This window comes from Podarcis melisellensis (genome assembly GCF_964234715.1).
Source record: "Podarcis melisellensis genome assembly, chromosome: 15".
Classification (NCBI taxonomy): Eukaryota; Metazoa; Chordata; class Lepidosauria; order Squamata; family Lacertidae; genus Podarcis; species Podarcis melisellensis.
In genome coordinates this window covers 44,475,605-44,493,484 of record NC_138532.1, presented here as the reverse complement: position 1 = coordinate 44,493,484, position 17,880 = coordinate 44,475,605, and the positions used below count along the sequence as shown (strand labels likewise).

Sequence of the window (17,880 nt, the reverse complement as noted above, 5' to 3'; positions counted from 1 at the left end):
GACCCCGTCCTCTCCGCCCCTCAGACGAAGAAGCGGGGCCTGAGGCTGCGGCGGCGGCGCGGGCGCGCGGTGCATTGTGGGCGCCCGCTGAGGTCTGTCTTGCGCCAGGGCCGCGGGATGGCAGCAGCGGCCTGCGCGGCGGCGGCGGCGGCACGGAGCCGGTGCTGGGCGGCGGTGGCGCTGAGCCGGGCCAGAGCCTCCTCCTCGTCCTCGTGCGGCTCAGGGCTGCCCTGTGGAGCGGCGGCGGCGCTGCGAGGGGCGGCGCGCGGGACCGGCCTGTGGGCGTGGCCTGGCCTGGTCCCCCGAAGGGCCCTTTCCTCACGGTGAGCGGAGAGGGAGGGGGAGCCGCGGCGGGGGGGGGCTTCAGGGAGGGGGGAGCTTGTGTGGGGCGGGGGCCACAGCTGGGAAGAGGGGCTTGAGCAGGCAGCCCCAAGCTGTTTTGGGACTACAACTCCCATCATCCCTAGCTAACAGGACCAGTGGTCAGGGATGTTGGGAGTTGTAGTTCCAAAACATCTGGAGGGCCGAGTTTGGGGATGCCTGGGCTTGAGGGTACAGGTGGGGGGTCTTACCTTTTCAGGACGACCTCCTCCCCCACATTCCAACGATTTCTGGCTGTATCTATTAGTGGAGGTGAGGGAATCCATTGAGGCTGAGGACATTCCACCAGGGCTCCGATCCGGATCCCCCCCACCAAATTCTTGCATGAACAGCTGCCAACTGGTTAAACCCCGTTAAGCTTCTCATAGGTATGTTGCAGCTCTTGCATTTGATGGTGGGACATCCCCCCCTTTCCTCATTCATGGCAGGCTTCCCACTGGGGGCCTTCTGTTGTGTGGAAGCAGGATGCTGGACTAGGTGAGTCCCCTTTGGCCTGATCCAACAGCCAGGGCTTCCTTCTGTTTGTCACTTCCTAAATATCTGCTCAGTGTGTTTGCGCCCGTTGCTCCCTCTAATAGCAAACTTAGGTGGTGAGTGCCAACAGAAAGGAGGCCCAAGCAGAGTTGTATGCTCAGGTGTTTTGCAGAGATTAATCTGTCCCTGGAGGTTAACAGTTCATAAATATATTTGTAGGTTCTGCTTTGTGGGGTGTGTGGAGTGTTAGAAACAGATATGTAAGCTAGGAGCTAAATGGCACCTTAAACGTAGGTTATGGGCACAACAACAGAATGTCTAGGCACACTTTTTAATAACAAGATTGCAAAGCTGAAAATGAATGAACTGCAGCTGAAATCTTTTGCTCATTTTTCAAATGATCTAGTCCTTCCCCTGCCCACCCCCATAATATTCTTAAGAGGGTCTCTTCTCCAGTCTTCAGAGAGTGACTGGAAATGGGGAGGAAGAAAAACAGCAGCGGCATTTTTAGTCTGAAATCTTAGGCACCGTATTGCGCCTAGAGCTCAGAAACTGCTCGTGCTAATGAAATTCCCTGCCGCAAAATGTGCCTAAAACAATTGGAGTTTCAAACGCTGGGTGTGTGCAATATTACGGCGTGAGAGAAAGAGAGAGCCTGAAGGCCTGCCAACCACACCAAGGGGCAAAATAGTGGCTTGTGGGGGTGGAGCCCAATACATAAAGGTGCCTTGAGAGAGAAGTTCTCCCATTCTTATTAGAATGACGTGAGTTATCATTGGTCATTGATGCCTCTAACTTGTTGCTATTGTTTAAGTTGGCCTTCACCAACCAAGGGCCCCCCAGATGTTTTGAACCACAACTCTCATCCAGCATGGCTGTAGGATGCTGGGGGCTGGTGGGACTTGTAGTCTGAAACGTTTGGCAGGCACCAGGTTGGAGAAGTCTGGTTTAAAGCATTTGGAGTCAGGAACCCTTACTGGTCTCCCGCAAATCACTTTGAGGCCTGCTTGCTCCTGCCTGACTTTGCCAGTGCAAAATGAGATTTCACTTTGCACCTAATTCAGCTCTCAAAACAGGACCCACAGGCACAGTCCCCTGTGTTCTTGTCCCCAGAGCTATGCTGCTTCGGGATGTGCAAGGCTCTTTTGAACCATCATGACAAACATCCATCGATAGACTTCCCTCCCTCCCGAGTTTATCTGTTCCTTTCAAAAGTCATCTGAGCTCTTGGACATCGTGACTGCACTTACCTCTGGAGTTAAACTTTAAACAAGTAGCTTTACTTTATTCATTGTTACTTTCTTGTTGTATTTGTTGTGAGTGGGGCAGATCAGCATCACTGGGCTCCCAGCTGAATAGGAGTCTGAAAGCTGAGCTGTGGTTGGGAGGGGCGGGGGGTGACGTCCAAAACCAGTTCAGATTTGCAACTCAGTGACCAACACTCTGGGCCAGCTTGACGTCCTGCCTTCTCTCTGTCCTCACCCTAGGAATCGCCCTGAGGGCAAAGTGCTGGAGACAGTGGGTGTATTTGAAGTGCCAAAGCAGCATGGGAAATATGACACGGGTCAGGTAAGTGGGAAATATGACACAGGTCAGTTTTTTGTGTGGCAGGGTGGAATCAGAGGCATTGGAAGCCTCTTGCTCTACACTGGATTGGGTCAGCTTGGGATCCTCTCTTTTTGGTGTCCCCATCTCTTTTGCAGTTGGTGCTGCTATAAAGGGACACCTCCGGACCATATTCTGCAAGCCCAGCCTTATAAAGGGATCCTTGTCTGGTTGCCCACAGGAACACGCAGATTTTTTGGCTTCAAGGCAACCAGGCAGAGAAGCTTTTCTCAGTGGAAAAGAACGTTGGCTCTTGTAAGCCATCGCTGTGACACAGTATGGATATGTGAAGACTGTCAGGACCTGTAGCATTTTTGGGGTCCTGCCCACAGCTGCATTTTTGGCTTCCTTCACATGACCTTTACTGGAGCCTTTGTCGTTTGTTTTGACCCCCCCTTAGACTCTGGATTAGGTAGCAATAGATGCCATAAAGCTGCCCACCTCCCTCCCTCCTGAAGCTGGTTCCTTGGAGCTGCCATTTCTCACCGTGATGGTTGGAGCAAATTCTGCTTTCTCTTCTGCCTTGGCCTGCCTCGCTTGACGCTTTCTCTCGTCCTGCCCCCTGTGCTCTTTTCTTTCAGCTATTTCTCCACAGTGTATTTGGATACCGGGGGATAGTCCTGTTTCCTTGGCAAGCCAGGCTGTACGACAGAGACGTGGCTTCCCCGGTGCCTGAAAAGTAAGGAAGGATTTGTGTTTCACTCAAGGGCAGCCAGAAATGGGGAGGGAGAGGAGCATGTTAAGAAGCTCAGTGCGCTTTAAGAAGTTGTTGTGGTTGGTATTTAGAGTGGGCAGTGGGCAGAGCTTGCCCTGCCTTATTTAATCATTTTGTTGAATGTAATTTATATACAGCTTACTCCGAGTGGTTTACAGTAAACAATTTTTTATGTCATTGAAAAATACAGTTGTACCTTGGTTCTTGAACAGAATCTGTTCCGGAAGTCCGTTCGACTTCCGAAAACGTTCGAAAACCAAGGCACGGCTTCTGATTGGCTGCAGGACGCACAGTTAACATAAGCAATAAAATAATTTCATTAGCACAGTGAAAACATACCTAATTAAAATAAAGGAAGTTCATTAAGAAAGCTTCAGACACCAAGGTAGTGGAATACAGTGGTACCTCAGGTTAAGTACTTAATTCGTTCCAGAGATCCGTTCTGTTCAGATTTCTGTTCTCATCCTGAAGCAAAGTTCTTAACCCAAGGTACTATTTCTGGGTTAGCGGAGTCTGTAACCTGAAGCGTATGTAACCCAAGGTACCACTGTATCTATGTGACTTTTGGGATTTTCCGGTTTGTAACATTTCCTCTCCTTTCTCATACAAGAGGCTTTTTTCTTCCCCAATGAGGCTGAGCTGCTGCCCTGTGTCAGAGACAGCACATCCACACTTGCTCTGTGAAATGTAAAATCTGTTGTGGATTTAGCATATAACCAGGCCTTTGCCTGATCGAGTGTTTTGTAGCCTTTTAAATGTGTTTCGGGGCGCGGGGTGTTAATGGTTTGGGTTTTGCTCTATTATATATTTTGTGTTCTCATTTTGTATTTTTATGTTGTGAACCACCCTGTGATCTTCGGATGAAGGACAGTACACAAATTTTAATAACAATAACAATTGTAATAATATTAACAGAAGAGGTTGTAAAAACACACTGTGTGTCTTGATTCAGGGGTGAGAATGCAACTGGGCACGGATCCAAGGAAGTGAAAGGCAAGACGCACACGTACTACCAGGTTCTCATAGATGCTCGGGACTGCCCACATATAGTAAGTGCTTAAGCCTTCCTCCCCTTGCCCCCCCCCTCCATGCACGACTAGGATGCCATACAGAGTAGGGAGCCGGTCGGAGGATCCATCTATGGGTGCCTTACATCAGAGGTGGTTAACACACGGCCTTTGTTATTAATTGTTGTGTTGGTTAAATTTGTATCCTGCCCTTCCTCCAAAGAGTTAAGCTGTGGAACTCCCTCCCACAGGAGGCAGCGACGGCCCCCAGCCTAAATGACTTTAAAAGAGGGTGAGGCCAATTCATGGAGGAGGGGGCTATTGTTGGCTACTAGCCAGGAAGACTATGCTCTGATTCCACGGTCAGAGGCAGCAATGTTTCTGAATGCCAGCTGCTGGAAACCACGGGAGGGAAGAGTGCTGCTCTTGTGGTCGAATCCTGCTTGCAGGTTTCCCATAATTGTCATCTAGTTTGCCACAGTGAGAGCAGGATGCTGGACTAGATGATTCATTGGCCTGATCCAGAAGGGCTCTTCTTATGTTCAGGACCACCCCTTTCCATATGAACCAACTCAGACCATGCAATCTTCATCCAGTGTCCTTCTCTGTACTTCCTCTCCACAACAGTTCTGGATGGTGGCAACATGAGAGCTGGCCTTTGCTGTGGTGGCTCTCCAGTTGTAGGCGAGGCTTGTCAGGCACCATCATTACATGTATTTAGATGGCAGGCAAAAGCATTCCTCTTCCTCCACACCTTTAGCTAATTAAATCCATGGCCTTTTAAACTGTGTGGGTGTTATTGTTTGATTTGTTATTGTGGTATGTATTTTTAATCTGTGAACCATTCTGTGATCCTTAGATTAAGGGTGGTATATTATTATTATTATTATTGTTACAGTATTATTATTTATTAACTCAAAATAATTGCAGCTCTCAAGTGCTGTCTTTGCCATTTCTTCCTCAGTCTCAGAGATCGCAGACGGAAGCAGTGACTTTCTTAGCGAACCACGATGACAGCAGAGCCCTCTATGCAATCCCAGGTGAGCAAGCTGTCCCTGTGGCTGCCTGGGGAGGGTCCAGGAGGCTGCCCAACATTTCCCCAGGCTCTGTATGTAAATCCCCGAAGTGTTCATGCAGGGGAGTGGGAAGCTGGTTTTATTATTCATTAAATTTATTCCCTGCACTTCCAGGGTGGGGCAAAGAGCAAAGCGGAAAAACATGCTCTGTTAGGGTTTTATTCAACCATCTTCCACTCAGAGTAGACTCATTTAAATTAATGGAGCTACCGTATTTTCCGGCGTATAAGACGACAGGGCGTATAAGATGACCCCCAACTTTTCCAGTTAAAATATAGAGTTTGGGATATACTCCCTGTATAATACTACCCCTCTTCCAACGCACACCAAATAAAAATTTAAAAAACCAGTCTCCAGTCCGGCTGGGAAATCCGCTCCACTTCCCAGTGGCCGGGGGCTTCTGGGGCCAATTTTCAAGCGTATTTCTGCTTCATCTAGAGAGCTTGGTGTCCTCTGATTTAATTTGCTGTCGTTTTATCCTTTGGTGGGGAGTTGCTGCAGGAGCTGCTGCTGTAGCCGGCGTATAAGACGACCCCTGACTTTTGAGAAGATTTTCCTGGGTTAAAAAGTATTCTTATATGCCAGAAAATACAGTATGTGAATTGTGGCCATTCATTTCAATGGGTCTACTTTGTGAACTGTTGCGGGGGTTTTTCTTTTACAATCAAGTGGTGGTCTTCTTTTTTTAAAAAACAACAACACATATCTACTGGGAGATATAAAGGAATAGGTTAGCCTTTTTCCTTTTGTGGACTAGTTTTTAAAATCTCATTCCATGTTTACCTGACTTGTGTGCTTATGGTCAGTTCTATATAATACAAACATATAAAAATCTCATTCAATTCAGCAAATAGGCCCCCATCAGGCACCTAGACTAGCGGTCAGCCTGTCGCTCAGTGGCAGAACATCTGCTTTGCACGTAGAAGGTCCTGGGTTCTGTCCCCAGGCAGGGCTGGGAGGGACTCCTGCCTGAAACCTGTCAGTGTGGATGGGACTCAGCTAGATTGACCAGTGGTCTGACTCAGGATAAGGCAGTTTCCTATGTAATATTTGAAACCTGGTCTATATTTGGAACCATGAGGACTAGAATCTTTAGAGCCACTACTTCAAAAGGCAGCTTCCTATGTTCCTCCGAGTAGGATAATTTGTTGTCTTTTGTGGGAGTGTCAGCTGGGGCTTCTGGACAGGATTGTGTTCTGATTCTGAAGCTGAGGATAATAACTGATGCACTTGGCTGCTGTTACCTGGCCTCTGCAAATACCTAGATGTGTGTTTTTTCTCTGGGATCCTCTTCTAGGACTTGACTATGTAAGCCACGAAGACATCCTTCCATATACCTCCACCGACCAGGTGCCCATCCAGCACGAGTTGTTCGAACGGTTCCTCCTGTACGATCAGACGAAAGGTGAGTTCTTACTGGGGGGAAAGGCTGCAAAGGCCAATATGTTCTCCCCAATCTAAGAGAGGCAGGCATGGGCTGAAGCACAGCTCAGTGCTTTCAGTGGTGCACTAGCTCAGCCAGAAGCTGCAATAAATGTGGCCTTTTTCCTGATTTCCCCCTTCTTCTTATGCAAGGTGATACATTTTTTAAACCGTTTGTGGCAGATTTTTGTTCAACAAACACACCATTGTGATGTTTGAGACAGCTGTACTTGGTCGGAACAACAGTGGCCACTGGGGGACCCCCAAATGAGGAGTCCCTGGGCCTATAAACCATGCAGGCTTTAAAAAAAGGCATTCCCTCGCCTTAGCTTAGCACATAGGAATTAAGTCATGTTGTGAGAGAGGAAAAGCCTTCCTGCATGAGCAGAGCTGGGTGCCTGATGCATCGAGAGGAACAGGGTGACTCCCCTCCTTATCGGGTGAACTCAAGGATGAGTTCTTCCTGCGCAAACATTCTTGACACTTTCTTAATATAACCTGAGTAAACGGATTACTCACACACTCTTTTCCTCCACATCTCTTCAGGTACAATTTATATAGCAATAATAATAGTAATCATTTATTATTTATACCCTGTGCATCTGGCTGGGCTTCCCCAGCCACTCTGGGCGGCTTCCAACAAAATATTAAAATACTGTAATGCACCAAACATTAAAAGCTTCCCTAAACAGGGCTGCCTTCAGATGTCTTCTAGAAGTCTGGTAGTTGCTGTTCTCTTTGACATCTGATGGGAGGGCATTCCACAGGACGGGTGCCACCACCCAGAAGGCCTTCTGCCTGGTTCCCTGTAACTTGGCTTCTCGCAGTGAGGGAACCACCAGAAGGCCCTCGGAGCTGGACCTCAGGGTCTGGATAGAACGATGGGGGTGGAGATGCTCCTTCAGGTATACTGGACTGAGGCCGTTTAGGGCTTTAAAGGTCAGCACCAACAATTTGAAGTTGACTGGTGTTATGTGGTCTTGGCAGCCACTCCCAGTCACCAGTCTAGCTGCCGCATTCTGGATTAGTTGTAGTTTCCGGCATACTGTAAAGCGCATATAGCAAAGCACATACTGTAATTCCCACTTCAACTTGCTTCCCCCAAAGTCTTGTCCACGTTACTTTCTGTAGGTAAACACCTTCTGTGCTTACTTTCCCTTGGAAATACCTTTCTCTCTCTCTCTCTCTCTCTCTCTCTCTCTCTCTCTCTCTCTCTCTCTCCCTCCCCTCCAGTTCCACCCTTTGTGGCAAGGGACACACTGTGTGCGTGGCAGGAGAAGAACCACCCGTGGCTGGAGCTGTCCGACGTGCACCGGGAAACCACAGAGAACATCCGGGTCACAGTGATCCCCTTCTACATGGGCATGCGGGTAGGTGCCTGGCCCCATGCCCCTTGGAGGCCTCGCTGTGGGTACGCCTGTCAGCAGCAGCCATTGTTTCCGACACAAGTCGTGGTGCCGCCAAATCCTCAGGGACTTTGAAACGGGAGCAGCTGGTTGGGTGGCCCTTCCAGGGGAACGTGTCGCAGACCCTGCAGGTTTCATATGCCAGCCTCAGGCCTGTATCTTGCGTCGCAAAGCGAATGGGTCCAGATCTTTAGGAAATCATCCTGTGTGGCTGGTTCTCTCCCAAACTGTCCCAGGGTTGCAAGGAGAAAGGGCTGTTGTGCTAGGTCAGGCAAAAGGGTCAGTTGGGCTTCAGTCCACTGGCCATTCTCTATGGCTTGTCTAAACAGGCACCAAAAGGGGTCTTCTCAACATCAGTTGTCAGGGCTTTAGACAGAGATTCCCAGTAGCTGCCATGAATAAACAGAAACCTGCTGGGAGTGAGACCCCTCCAGACTTCTTGAAAAGCCACTAAGGCAGTCTTCTTTCTCTTTGGCGATCACTTGTAGCCGAGTAAGATTGCAATGCCCATCGTAGGCTCCTATCATTTCTCTGTTGGCCAGCCCTTCCTTGTCTCACCCAGGGATGTGGGTCTTGGAAATCCTGTGGGGAGCGGCCGGTAGCCATGGGTTTCTGACATGGAGTGCACTGTTTATGACAAAGGCCGCCTTCTCTTCTCTCCTGCAGGAAGCCCAGAATTCCCACGTCTACTGGGTGAGTGCTCTTTATCCTGGGCTTGCATGCTAAGGGTGGAGTGGCGGACAGGGCTCTGGCCTTGCAAGGGTGTCTAGGCCTCTGTGGGCAGCCCCCCCCCCTTTCTGGCTGGGAAGCCCTTTGCTGTAGGCTCTCCTGCTCTGACTGTGACTCCTCACTCCTTCTCGCATCAAGTGGCGCTACTGCATCCGCCTGGAGAACCTCAACAACGAAGTCGTGCAGCTCCGGGAACGGCACTGGAGGATATTCAGCTTGTCGGGCACGCTGGAGACAGTCCGCGGCCGAGGGGTCGTGGGGAGAGTAAGTGCCCCCCCCCCCGGAGGGGGTTTAAAACTGGCCTTTTATCTCTTGCCTCTGAGTACCAGTGGCTGGCTCTGCAGGAGGGGAGGGGACTCTTCTGCTCGGGTTTTGCCAAAGGTCTACTCACTGGGGCTTCTGGTGGGCTACTGTGACAACAGGATGGGCCATTGGTGTGATGCAGCCGCAGGCTCCTACCATGACTGTTAATATTCATTTCGTTTCTGTATCTATATTTTTAAGAACACAAAATCTCAAAGTGGTTTAACGACCCTACATTAAAACATTACTGAAGAAAGTCAAATATAAAGTCTACATTCGAAGCCACATAATACAGGAAGCTGAGATATTATCTTAAAAGATAATTGCAAAAGAGGTCAGCTGCAGAATGCACATTTAATGCAGCAAAGTTAACCAAAAAAATCTTTAACATATCAAAGGAAAACATTACTGAAGGAAGTCAGCTATAAAATGCACATTTAAAACAGCGTAATAGGCAAGAGAATGAAATATTGTCTTAAGCATAGAATGTGTCTGCTGCTGTTGCTGCCAGTCCTGCCAGTGGTGGTTCATGGCGGCAGCGGCTGTGGAAGCTCAGGCTGGAAGACCTGGGTCTGCACTGAAAGACAGCCAAGATCGTCTCTGGCCTCAGCATTTGTAGCTGGAGTCAGCCAGGTCCCCACCCACCCAGGCCAAGTGGAAAAGGACCTGCAAGGTCTTCCAGGTCTCGCAGCCAGTCTTACGTTCTTCTTCATGGAAGAAGTCTCAAACAGAACAAAGCAGTTTAGCATGAACAACTCCCATCAGCCCCCAGATGGTTGGTGAAGGCTGTTCTTATTGCAGAGCAGGAGATGAGGCGGGAGACGGCTCTCCAGTGATGCTTGGTTTTCTCTCCCCAGGAGCCAGTCCTGTCCAAAGAACAGCCAGCCTTCCAGTACAGCAGCCATGTCTCCCTGCAAGCATCCAGCGGCCACATGTGGTAAGGAACCGGAGGCTTCCAGAGCCACAGCAGGAAAGACCAGAGAGGGGGGTGGGAAGCCAGCTTCCCTGGGGGCAGCCTCCCCAAGGTGGTGGCGGCCAGGTGGCTGAACGGGCAGGTTGGCCAGGTGGGGTGAGAAACTTGCCTTGGGAATGTATTGAATCAGAGGGCTGGTGTTTACAGGTCCCTCAGATTGGCCCTGGCCACTTCTGATCATCAAATCTTAACACAGTATCACCTATTGCCAGCCAGGATGGCTCTGCCCTGTCTCCACAGTTGGAGGCAGCAATGCTTCTGAATGCCAGGGGCTAGAAACCACAGGAGAGGGGAGATCTGGTAGGATGTTGTGAGAACAGGAACCTGGACTGTTTTGGGCCCCCTTTGGCCTGATCCAGCAGCCGCTACTTACATTCTTATGTTAACTGCCACACAATTGGAAGTTTCCCTTTTCCTGCCTGGTATGTTTATGAAATTTGTTCATAAACGGAAGAGCTTCGCTGTTAGATGTCTCTGCCAATAATAGGTTTTATCTGATGTTTGTCCTACACAGAGCAGATTGCCTGAAATTAGGTCTGTTAATTTCACTGACTCCGCTCTAGGAGTTAAATTCAGCTGGATGCAACCCAGTTCCTCCAACCCACCCTGGTTCTGATGAGCTGCTTTAAAAAGAATGTGCAGCATCAGCTGCCAGACTCGTTGGGAAGCGTAAAGGAAGGAAAGATGGAAAGTACTGGAGGAGGGAGAGGAGACTAGCTAACGGATAACAAGGAGGAGAGGACTATCGATGGCTGCTGCCCACAATGGCTCCTCTCTGCTGCCATGGTGGGGGGGCAGAAATGCTTTTAATTATCAGTTGCTGGAAACCCCAGGAGGGGAGAGGGCTTGTGGGTTTCCCTTTGGGGAATCTGGTCGGCCGCTGTGAGAACAAGATGCTGGACTAGATGGGCCCCTTTGGGCTTGACCCAGCAGAGCTCTCTTTATGGTCTTGTTGAAAGAAGAAGCTGGAGTTAAAATTGCAGTACAGATATATTTTCTCTTGCCTATTGTGGCAGTGCAGTCCTCCTGAGCTATCAGGTTTAAGAAATAATAAACGGGAGTGGCCCCGAACAGAGTGACATGGTTGTGTGTCCCCCGCCTGCCCCCTAGCCTGCTCTGGATCACCCCTCACTCTGAGCTCTGCTTTTGCTCCGTAGGGGCACTTTCCGCTTTGAGCGGCCCGACGGCTCCCACTTCGACGTCCGGATCCCACCCTTTTCCCTGGAAAGCAATAAGGACGAGAAGACGCCCCCTTCTGGCCTCCACTGGTAGAGCAGCCCTCAGGACAGCTTGGCTTCCCCCCAACTTACCCACAAACAAACAGCCCCTTTTCTTCCTCTCTCTCAGGGGCTGACACTAGTTCTGGTTTTTCTTTTAAGAAAACACAAAAACATGAAACCACCACCCCCTCCGTTTCTTTTTCACAATGGCCGGAATCTGGAGAGTTTGCTTGGAATTCAAACCTGGCTTGTTTCATGGCCGCTTGGCGCCATCAGCCCCCCTCCCCAGGGACTCGAGAGTACTGGGCGACCTGGGACAAACCTGCTGTTGATGGAGTCCACGGGGAGGGTCTCTGCTGACTGTCACATGGAGTCGCCTCCCCCCCCCCCGAATGTGAGGTAGTGTGTGTTTTTCTCTGAATAAAACAGGCCCTCCCCAGCGAACTGCCCAAGTCTTCCTTTTGTATCCTCACCATCCCGCCCGCCATCGTTCTTGCCCTGATTTACATCCATCCCATGCCTGGCCCCTCCCAGCAGTGAGCCTGCCTCCCTTTTGGGCAAAGGCCAGAGCAGGAGGGGAGTGCGGGGAGGCCTCTGTCCTGCAGCCTCTGCCAGGAGCTTATTGCCCTCTGGTTGTCACGAGGCTATGATTCCCTATCCTCCTCTCTCACCAGAACTGCTGGAAGTTGAAGTTTGGCAGTGCCTAGAGGGTCCCCCCAGGCTCCATGTCCTTGTCCTTTGGCCCTCAAGTGATGGTGTCTGTTGCAGATCACATGTTGTGTCCCCCCGCCCCCTCCTCCAGCTGTGTTGCTTCCTCTAGATTCCATTTCCATCTGGCCTCACCTCCTTCTCCAGAGCCATTTATGTTGCGGGCTCCCAACCCCAGGGGCTTGGGCCACAGGTCGGTTTGCAGCCTCAGGGATGCTCCTCTCAGGATCCAGCTTGCTCTGGTCCCCTCCCTGCTAGGAGCAGAACAGAAATTGCAAGAGGTCTGCTCCAAATCAAAGGCCAAAGATGAGAGCCAGGCCAGGGAGCTGCAGCAGTGCCAGTCTAGGTGACACTGCGTCGTCTTGTCCTGTTAGAGCCTGTTGTTGTCCCCTCCCATTTGGCAGCTGCTAACTGTCTCATTCTGCTGATGCGTAGCTACAGCACTCCTGGTGCTGCCTTCCCTGGCAGGGACAGTGCCACCTGTGGAAGGTTAATTGTTTCTCAGCCAGCCTGGGGCACAGACTGACAGGAGGTTCAGTCCCAAACATCTGTAGCACACAAGGTTGGCAAAGCTTTTTAAGCTGTGAAAGCAAGAGCTGCTTTATAGCTCCTCTTTGGTCTCTGGAAGAGTGCACAGTAGGATTGCATCTTACATGGGAGTTCAGTTCCAGGATTTCCATGTTTACATGAAAATTGCATCTACCCAAAGCCTTGGTTTTGCCCTGTAGCTAGCAGGTGAGAGTGGGGAGAGAAAGAGAGAATCCCCAGTCCTCACAAGGCTTTTGTGCCAAGCGGACCTGGTCCAAAGGAGCTTTTAAACTCTTTGCTTGCTGATCAAGGCTCACTCAGCCCGCGAACTCTGGGAAGCTAGAGATGCTCAGGCAAGATCTCACAGGAACTTGGCTGGCCCTGCGAGAGCATCCCAGAGCTGACACACTGAGCCAGCCTTGTCTCCCAAGCAAAGCAGAAACCCTAAAAGCTCTTTAGGCACCAGCTAGCCTCAAGCAGACCTGGCACCTTATAAGCTCTCCGCCTTGCTTGGGTTTCAGTTGTGCAATTTCAACCAGCCTGCCTTCAGCCATGGATGGTTGAAACTGTGCAGGTTAAACACACATAAGAAGCAGTCATGCTGTATTAAGCTAGCGTTGGAGACTAGATGGTGGCAGGTCAGGCCTGGGGCTGGGCAAGCTTCCCTTCACACCTGCTCCTTGCCACTCTCCCCCCATTTCTTAAACTGGTTTTATATATTTTGCAGGCGCAATTAACATTCTCCCAACTACCAAAGGGCTGATGTTAAATGCCAAAGCGGATGGGGGTGTCCAGCCACCTCCACACCACCCACTTGTTTCTATCCTGCCGCTCTTTAATTTTTTCTGCCTGTCAGCTGACCTTCATTTAAGCCCCAAAACAAAACCCCACGGAGGCTCAGAACTGGAGCAAAGCTCAGTCCCTTTGGGGAAGTGCTCCCCTCCTGGCTGTGGGAAGGTGTTGAAGCCAGCAGTGCCATGAAGTGAGGGGGCTCCCTGCCAAGTGCCAGGGGTTTTGTTTTACATTTTTAGGCAGAGGGCACTCTCAGGTCTCCTGGGGCTAAGAGGACTTGGGTTTGTTGCAGACTTTCCCCACCCACGTCTAAAAGAGACGAGGCAATCCTCTCCTTAGCCTCATTAGTGCTTCCAGACTTTGGCAGAGGAGCTGGGCATGTCATGTAAATAACTGTAAACAAAAAACAAAAAAAGCTATTAAATAAAAAGTGTTGAAGTAATCCGTGTGCCCTGGTGTCGTGGGGGGTCCCCAGGCCACTGGTCTTCAACTGGTGGGTTGCAACAGGATCATTATCGCCATGCCGATATATGGCAAAATATGAAAGAAACCGGACTCTAAATGCATGTTTTGAGTTAAAACAGTCCTGGATCTGAAAAGCTGAAAAATGACCTTCCCTAGGTAGACCAGCCTTTCCAGTGTGGTCCTTCGTGTGCATGAATGCAGCATGGGGAGTCGCTCCAGACCAAATGTCTTTATGTCCCAAAGTCTTAGCTCAGACTGACCACTGCTTTGCCTCTAGCCCAGATTTTGTCAGCTCCTTCTGACATCATGTTGTTTCTTTCTTGGTTAGTGACAGCAGTGGGGGCATCCGGGGATGGGATGTGGTAATAATAATAATAATAATAATAATAATAATAATAATAATAATAATAATAATAATTTATTTATAGCCCGCTCATCTGGCTGGGTTTCCCCAGCCACTCTGGGCGGCTCCCAACAGAATATTAAATAGAATAAACCTTCAAACATTAAAAACTTTCCTAAACAGGGCTGCCTTCAGATGGTAGCAGCATGTATCTCCCCACCACACTCCCTTCCCCTGCAAAAAGCAGGAGCAAAACTTTTTTAGCTCAAATCTCTGTGTAAAAATATCAGCCCTTGAGGTTTTCCAAAATTGCATTTCATCTGCGCCAAATAGTTAAACTATGGAACTCGCTCCCCCCAGAGGCAGGAGGGCCTGCAATGGGGATGGCTTTCAAAGAGGCTCAAGCAAATGCATGGAGGAGGGGGCTCTCACTTGCCACTCTACAGCTGTTTGGGCCTTCAGCTCACGGGCTCCAGTCAGCCTGGCCCTTTTGGAGGGCTTGAGGAGAGGGCAGGCACCCTGCTAGAAGGGGAAACATGCAACGGCATTTAAATCCTCATTTTCCCATTCCTACTTCGTTCTCCCTCTAGACAGAGCAGGAATTCCCCTCTTTGCGGCCACCTTTTAAAAATTAAACCAGCTGAACGTGCTGCTGCCCAAAAATCTCATTTCATGTTGGGGAGGGAGAATGAAATAGGAATCTGGTCCTCAATGTTTTAGATACAAGGCTGGTTTAAACAGGAGAGCAGGATGCTGCCTTATACTGAGCCCGTCTAGCAGCAAAACGGCTTTCCCGGATTGCAGGCTAGGGAGCGAGAGAGGCCGGGGATTTAACCGAAGACTCCGGCGTCCTCTTCTTCGTCTACCCCGAGAGCTGAGTTGCTACTCTACCCTTTCTTTTCTCTACGCATCCTGGCTGGCCACGTGGCCCAGTGGGCGGGGCAAAGGCGAAGCGCTTTCGAGACCCGAGAGCTGCTTCCCGCCCCTCCCTCCTCCGTGGAGGCTGCGCCTGCGCGTTCCGTCCCACCCCTCGCTCTCGCCCGCGGCGCGACTTGTCCCGCGTCGGCCGCCGTCCGCCCGTTTCGTTTCCCGGGGAGCCAAAATGGCGGCGGCGGCGGAGCTGGAGCGCGTCCGCGTCTCGGCGGCGGAGCTGAGGAGGGGCGTCCTGGCGGCGGCGGAGGCGGCCTCCTCGGGGGCGGCCAGGGGCAGCGGAGGACCAGGTGGGCGCGCCGGGCGGGGGCGCGCCGCTGGGGGAGGAGAGGCGCGCGCCCGGGGCTTCGCTCCGCGTGAACGGGCCCGGGGGGCGTGGCGGGGGGAGGCGCGCACCGGGCGGGGTCGCTTCCTCACGGCCCGCCGACACGCGAGTTTGCGGGGAGCTTCTTGTCGTTACCACCGCGTGGTGGCGGTGGTTGTCACGGTTCTCACCGCTCGGCCGTTATTCTTACCGTGAGGGGATCGTTATCGCCACCATTGTCACCCTCATCTTCATCGTTATTCTATATTTAATTTGATCTCGGTGGGGTTTTTCGTTTTTATTCTGTTTATTCATTTGCACCCCGCCTTTCCCTCAAGGCGGCTCACGAAAGATTAAAAACAAAACACAGCGGTGAAGCACAGAATACGTGAAGATAATGATAGTAATAATAGTAGTTTTTATTATTTATACCCCACCCACTATGGGTGGCTTCCAACACATGTAAAAACATCATAAAACGTTAAAAACTCACCAATGCATAAAACAGATGCATTATGTTTTAAAAACATAAAAGACCATGGTTGTTGTTTTTTAGTGATTAAAACATCAATGGAGTTAGAGCCATGTTTGAAAGAAACTTGATGTTATACTGCAAGCAGTAACAAAGCAAAGCAAGAACAGCACAGAAGGCTGTTGTTTAAAAATAAGGACCCACCTCATTTGATGATTGCAAGTACTGTAGTTTTAAAGTTGTGCTTGGAGTTGTGACTCGCCCTGGGGCCTTGTGGGAAAGGGCAGTCAATCAATAATATTAAGAGCTGTTTCCTTAAAAGCAGTCAGTTCCCCAAAGGCCTGTTGAAGAAAGGTCTTCTTCACCCACCCTCCGGAGGACAGCAAAGAGGGAACCAGCTTTAATCTCTCTAGGAAGGGAGCTCCAAAGTTGTCTGGGGGAGCAGCAGCCCCTCTCCGGAGTCCACACAAAGCGTGCCTGTGAGGGTGGCAGGATCAAGAGAAGGGCCTCCCCCTAGGATTGTGCTGAAAAATGGGGTGCAAGCATGGAAGTGAAAGAAACAGATTGGGTGAAAAACAGAATGGCACAGAATGTGTCCCGTTGAGACTGCACAGTGGGTTTGTGCCATATAGATCAAGACCCTCCTCACTATGTAATGCACTTTTTGTCCACCATCCCAAGACAGTTAACGTTTAGTTCTTGCATTGGGTTGTGGCTGTTTCCTCTCACATAAGTTTTAGTAAGGCTGCAGTCTGTATTGAAACTGGCGATAGACACGTATAGAGCCATACTTGCATTGATTGGGCTGTAAATATGATTTTCAAGTAAATATGATGGAAGCTGGCTGCAAGCAGGATTCTCTCATTGAGGATGGTGGCTCACAGCAGATGGAGGACTGAGGCTGAGAGATGGAGACGTTGCTCACAGCCAGCCAGGAACTCCTCTGAAGAGCTGGTAGAACTTGAATCCAGCTCTCCAGCCTGTGGACCACATTGCTTCTCCCCTCTGCACTCTGTAGTGAAGTCCTACCTGGAATACAAAGCTCAGCTGTCATCCTAAAGTTGTTCCTGCCATTCAGGGGCCAGTTTCTATGGAGTGGTTGTGTGTTCACCTTAATGTTCCTTGAGGACGGGATGATGGGAAGCCTGGGTGCCTTGCTGGGCCTTTGCATTTTATTAGGATATTTTTCTGTGTATAAGATGTACTTTTTGGACCCAAAAATGAGGTTCAAAATTTAGGGTTGTTTTATACACAGGTAGTGCTGAGGGGGGAGTTGCTGTACTACATGGACCACCTTTGCTCTGATCCAGCAGATTCTTCTTATGTTTTTATTAGACAAGTTCACGGAGAAGAGGGCTACTAGCCATGATGGTTTTGCTCTACCTCCACAGTTGGAGGCAGCAATGGTTCTGAACACCAGTGGCTGGAAACCACAGGAGGGGAAAGAGCTCCTGGGTTCAGATCCTGTTTGGGGGCGTCTGGTTGGCTGCTGTGAGAAGATGATACTGAACTAGATGAGCCACTCACCTGACCCCCTGGGGTGTTCTTACAGTCTTGTGTTCTCACATTCAGCCAATACTCCAGGAGCTGAGCCATCTTTCCCTGCCAGCAGTCCTGTTTTTTTCCAGTGTTCCCCTTGGCTGGAAGGTTCTGGAACCCCGCCCCACCAAGGCTCTGTTGCCACGGGCACTGCTTCCTTTGGGGTTCCGATCCCTGCCAGCTCAGAACACCTGAGGAGGGCCACCTGGCATTCCTGGCAGCCTTGGAGCTGGCAATGGCACAGGGAGCCAACCAGTGGGAGCCCCCTGCTACTCTCAGGATGTTCTCCCCTGTGGGAGGTCTGTTCTGGCTTCCTGAATGAATTGGCACAAAGAGGTTCCTATGGGGTGGGGGCTGCACGTGTCGCCTTTGGGCCGCATGTGGGGAGAAGCCCATGAAAAATACTTTGTGTCTGAAGAAAGCACCTGGCAGGGCAGAGGCGGCATCCTGATGCGTCTCTGAGAAGCTTTATAACAATACGTCACCAT

The 17,880-nt window shown here is 50.4% G+C and overlaps 2 protein-coding genes and 1 long non-coding RNA gene across 5 annotated transcripts in view; 2 read left to right on the top strand and 1 right to left on the bottom strand.

The window, feature by feature from the left end:
- The first annotated feature begins 102 nt into the window (after positions 1-102).
- On the top strand, positions 103-11,755 carry POLDIP2 (DNA polymerase delta interacting protein 2). Its single transcript, XM_081889621.1, has 11 exons — positions 103-323; positions 2,343-2,424; positions 3,042-3,139; positions 4,128-4,224; positions 5,147-5,222; positions 6,556-6,663; positions 7,914-8,050; positions 8,753-8,779; positions 8,954-9,079; positions 9,976-10,055; positions 11,249-11,755. The coding sequence occupies exons 1-11, from the start codon at positions 118-120 to the stop codon at positions 11,361-11,363; spliced, it is 1,152 nt and encodes a 383-aa protein (XP_081745747.1). The 5' UTR covers positions 103-117; the 3' UTR covers positions 11,364-11,755.
- A 3,464-nt stretch (positions 11,756-15,219) lies between these two features.
- The window catches only part of SMG6 (SMG6 nonsense mediated mRNA decay factor), an 88,193-nt gene continuing 85,532 nt past the window's right edge, over positions 15,220-17,880 (top strand). For all 3 annotated transcript variants that reach the window (XM_081889579.1, XM_081889578.1, XM_081889577.1), the window contains exon 1: positions 15,220-15,367. In XM_081889579.1, the coding sequence (XP_081745705.1) occupies positions 15,250-15,367 (118 nt within the window). In that variant the 5' untranslated portion in view covers positions 15,220-15,249. The remainder of the gene's footprint in view (positions 15,368-17,880) is intronic.
- LOC309357460 lies at positions 16,594-17,615 on the bottom strand. The gene is made up of 2 exons (XR_014163132.1): positions 17,381-17,615; positions 16,594-16,882 (listed from the first exon to the last, which is right to left on the bottom strand). It is a non-coding gene; the product is annotated as an uncharacterized lncRNA (long non-coding RNA).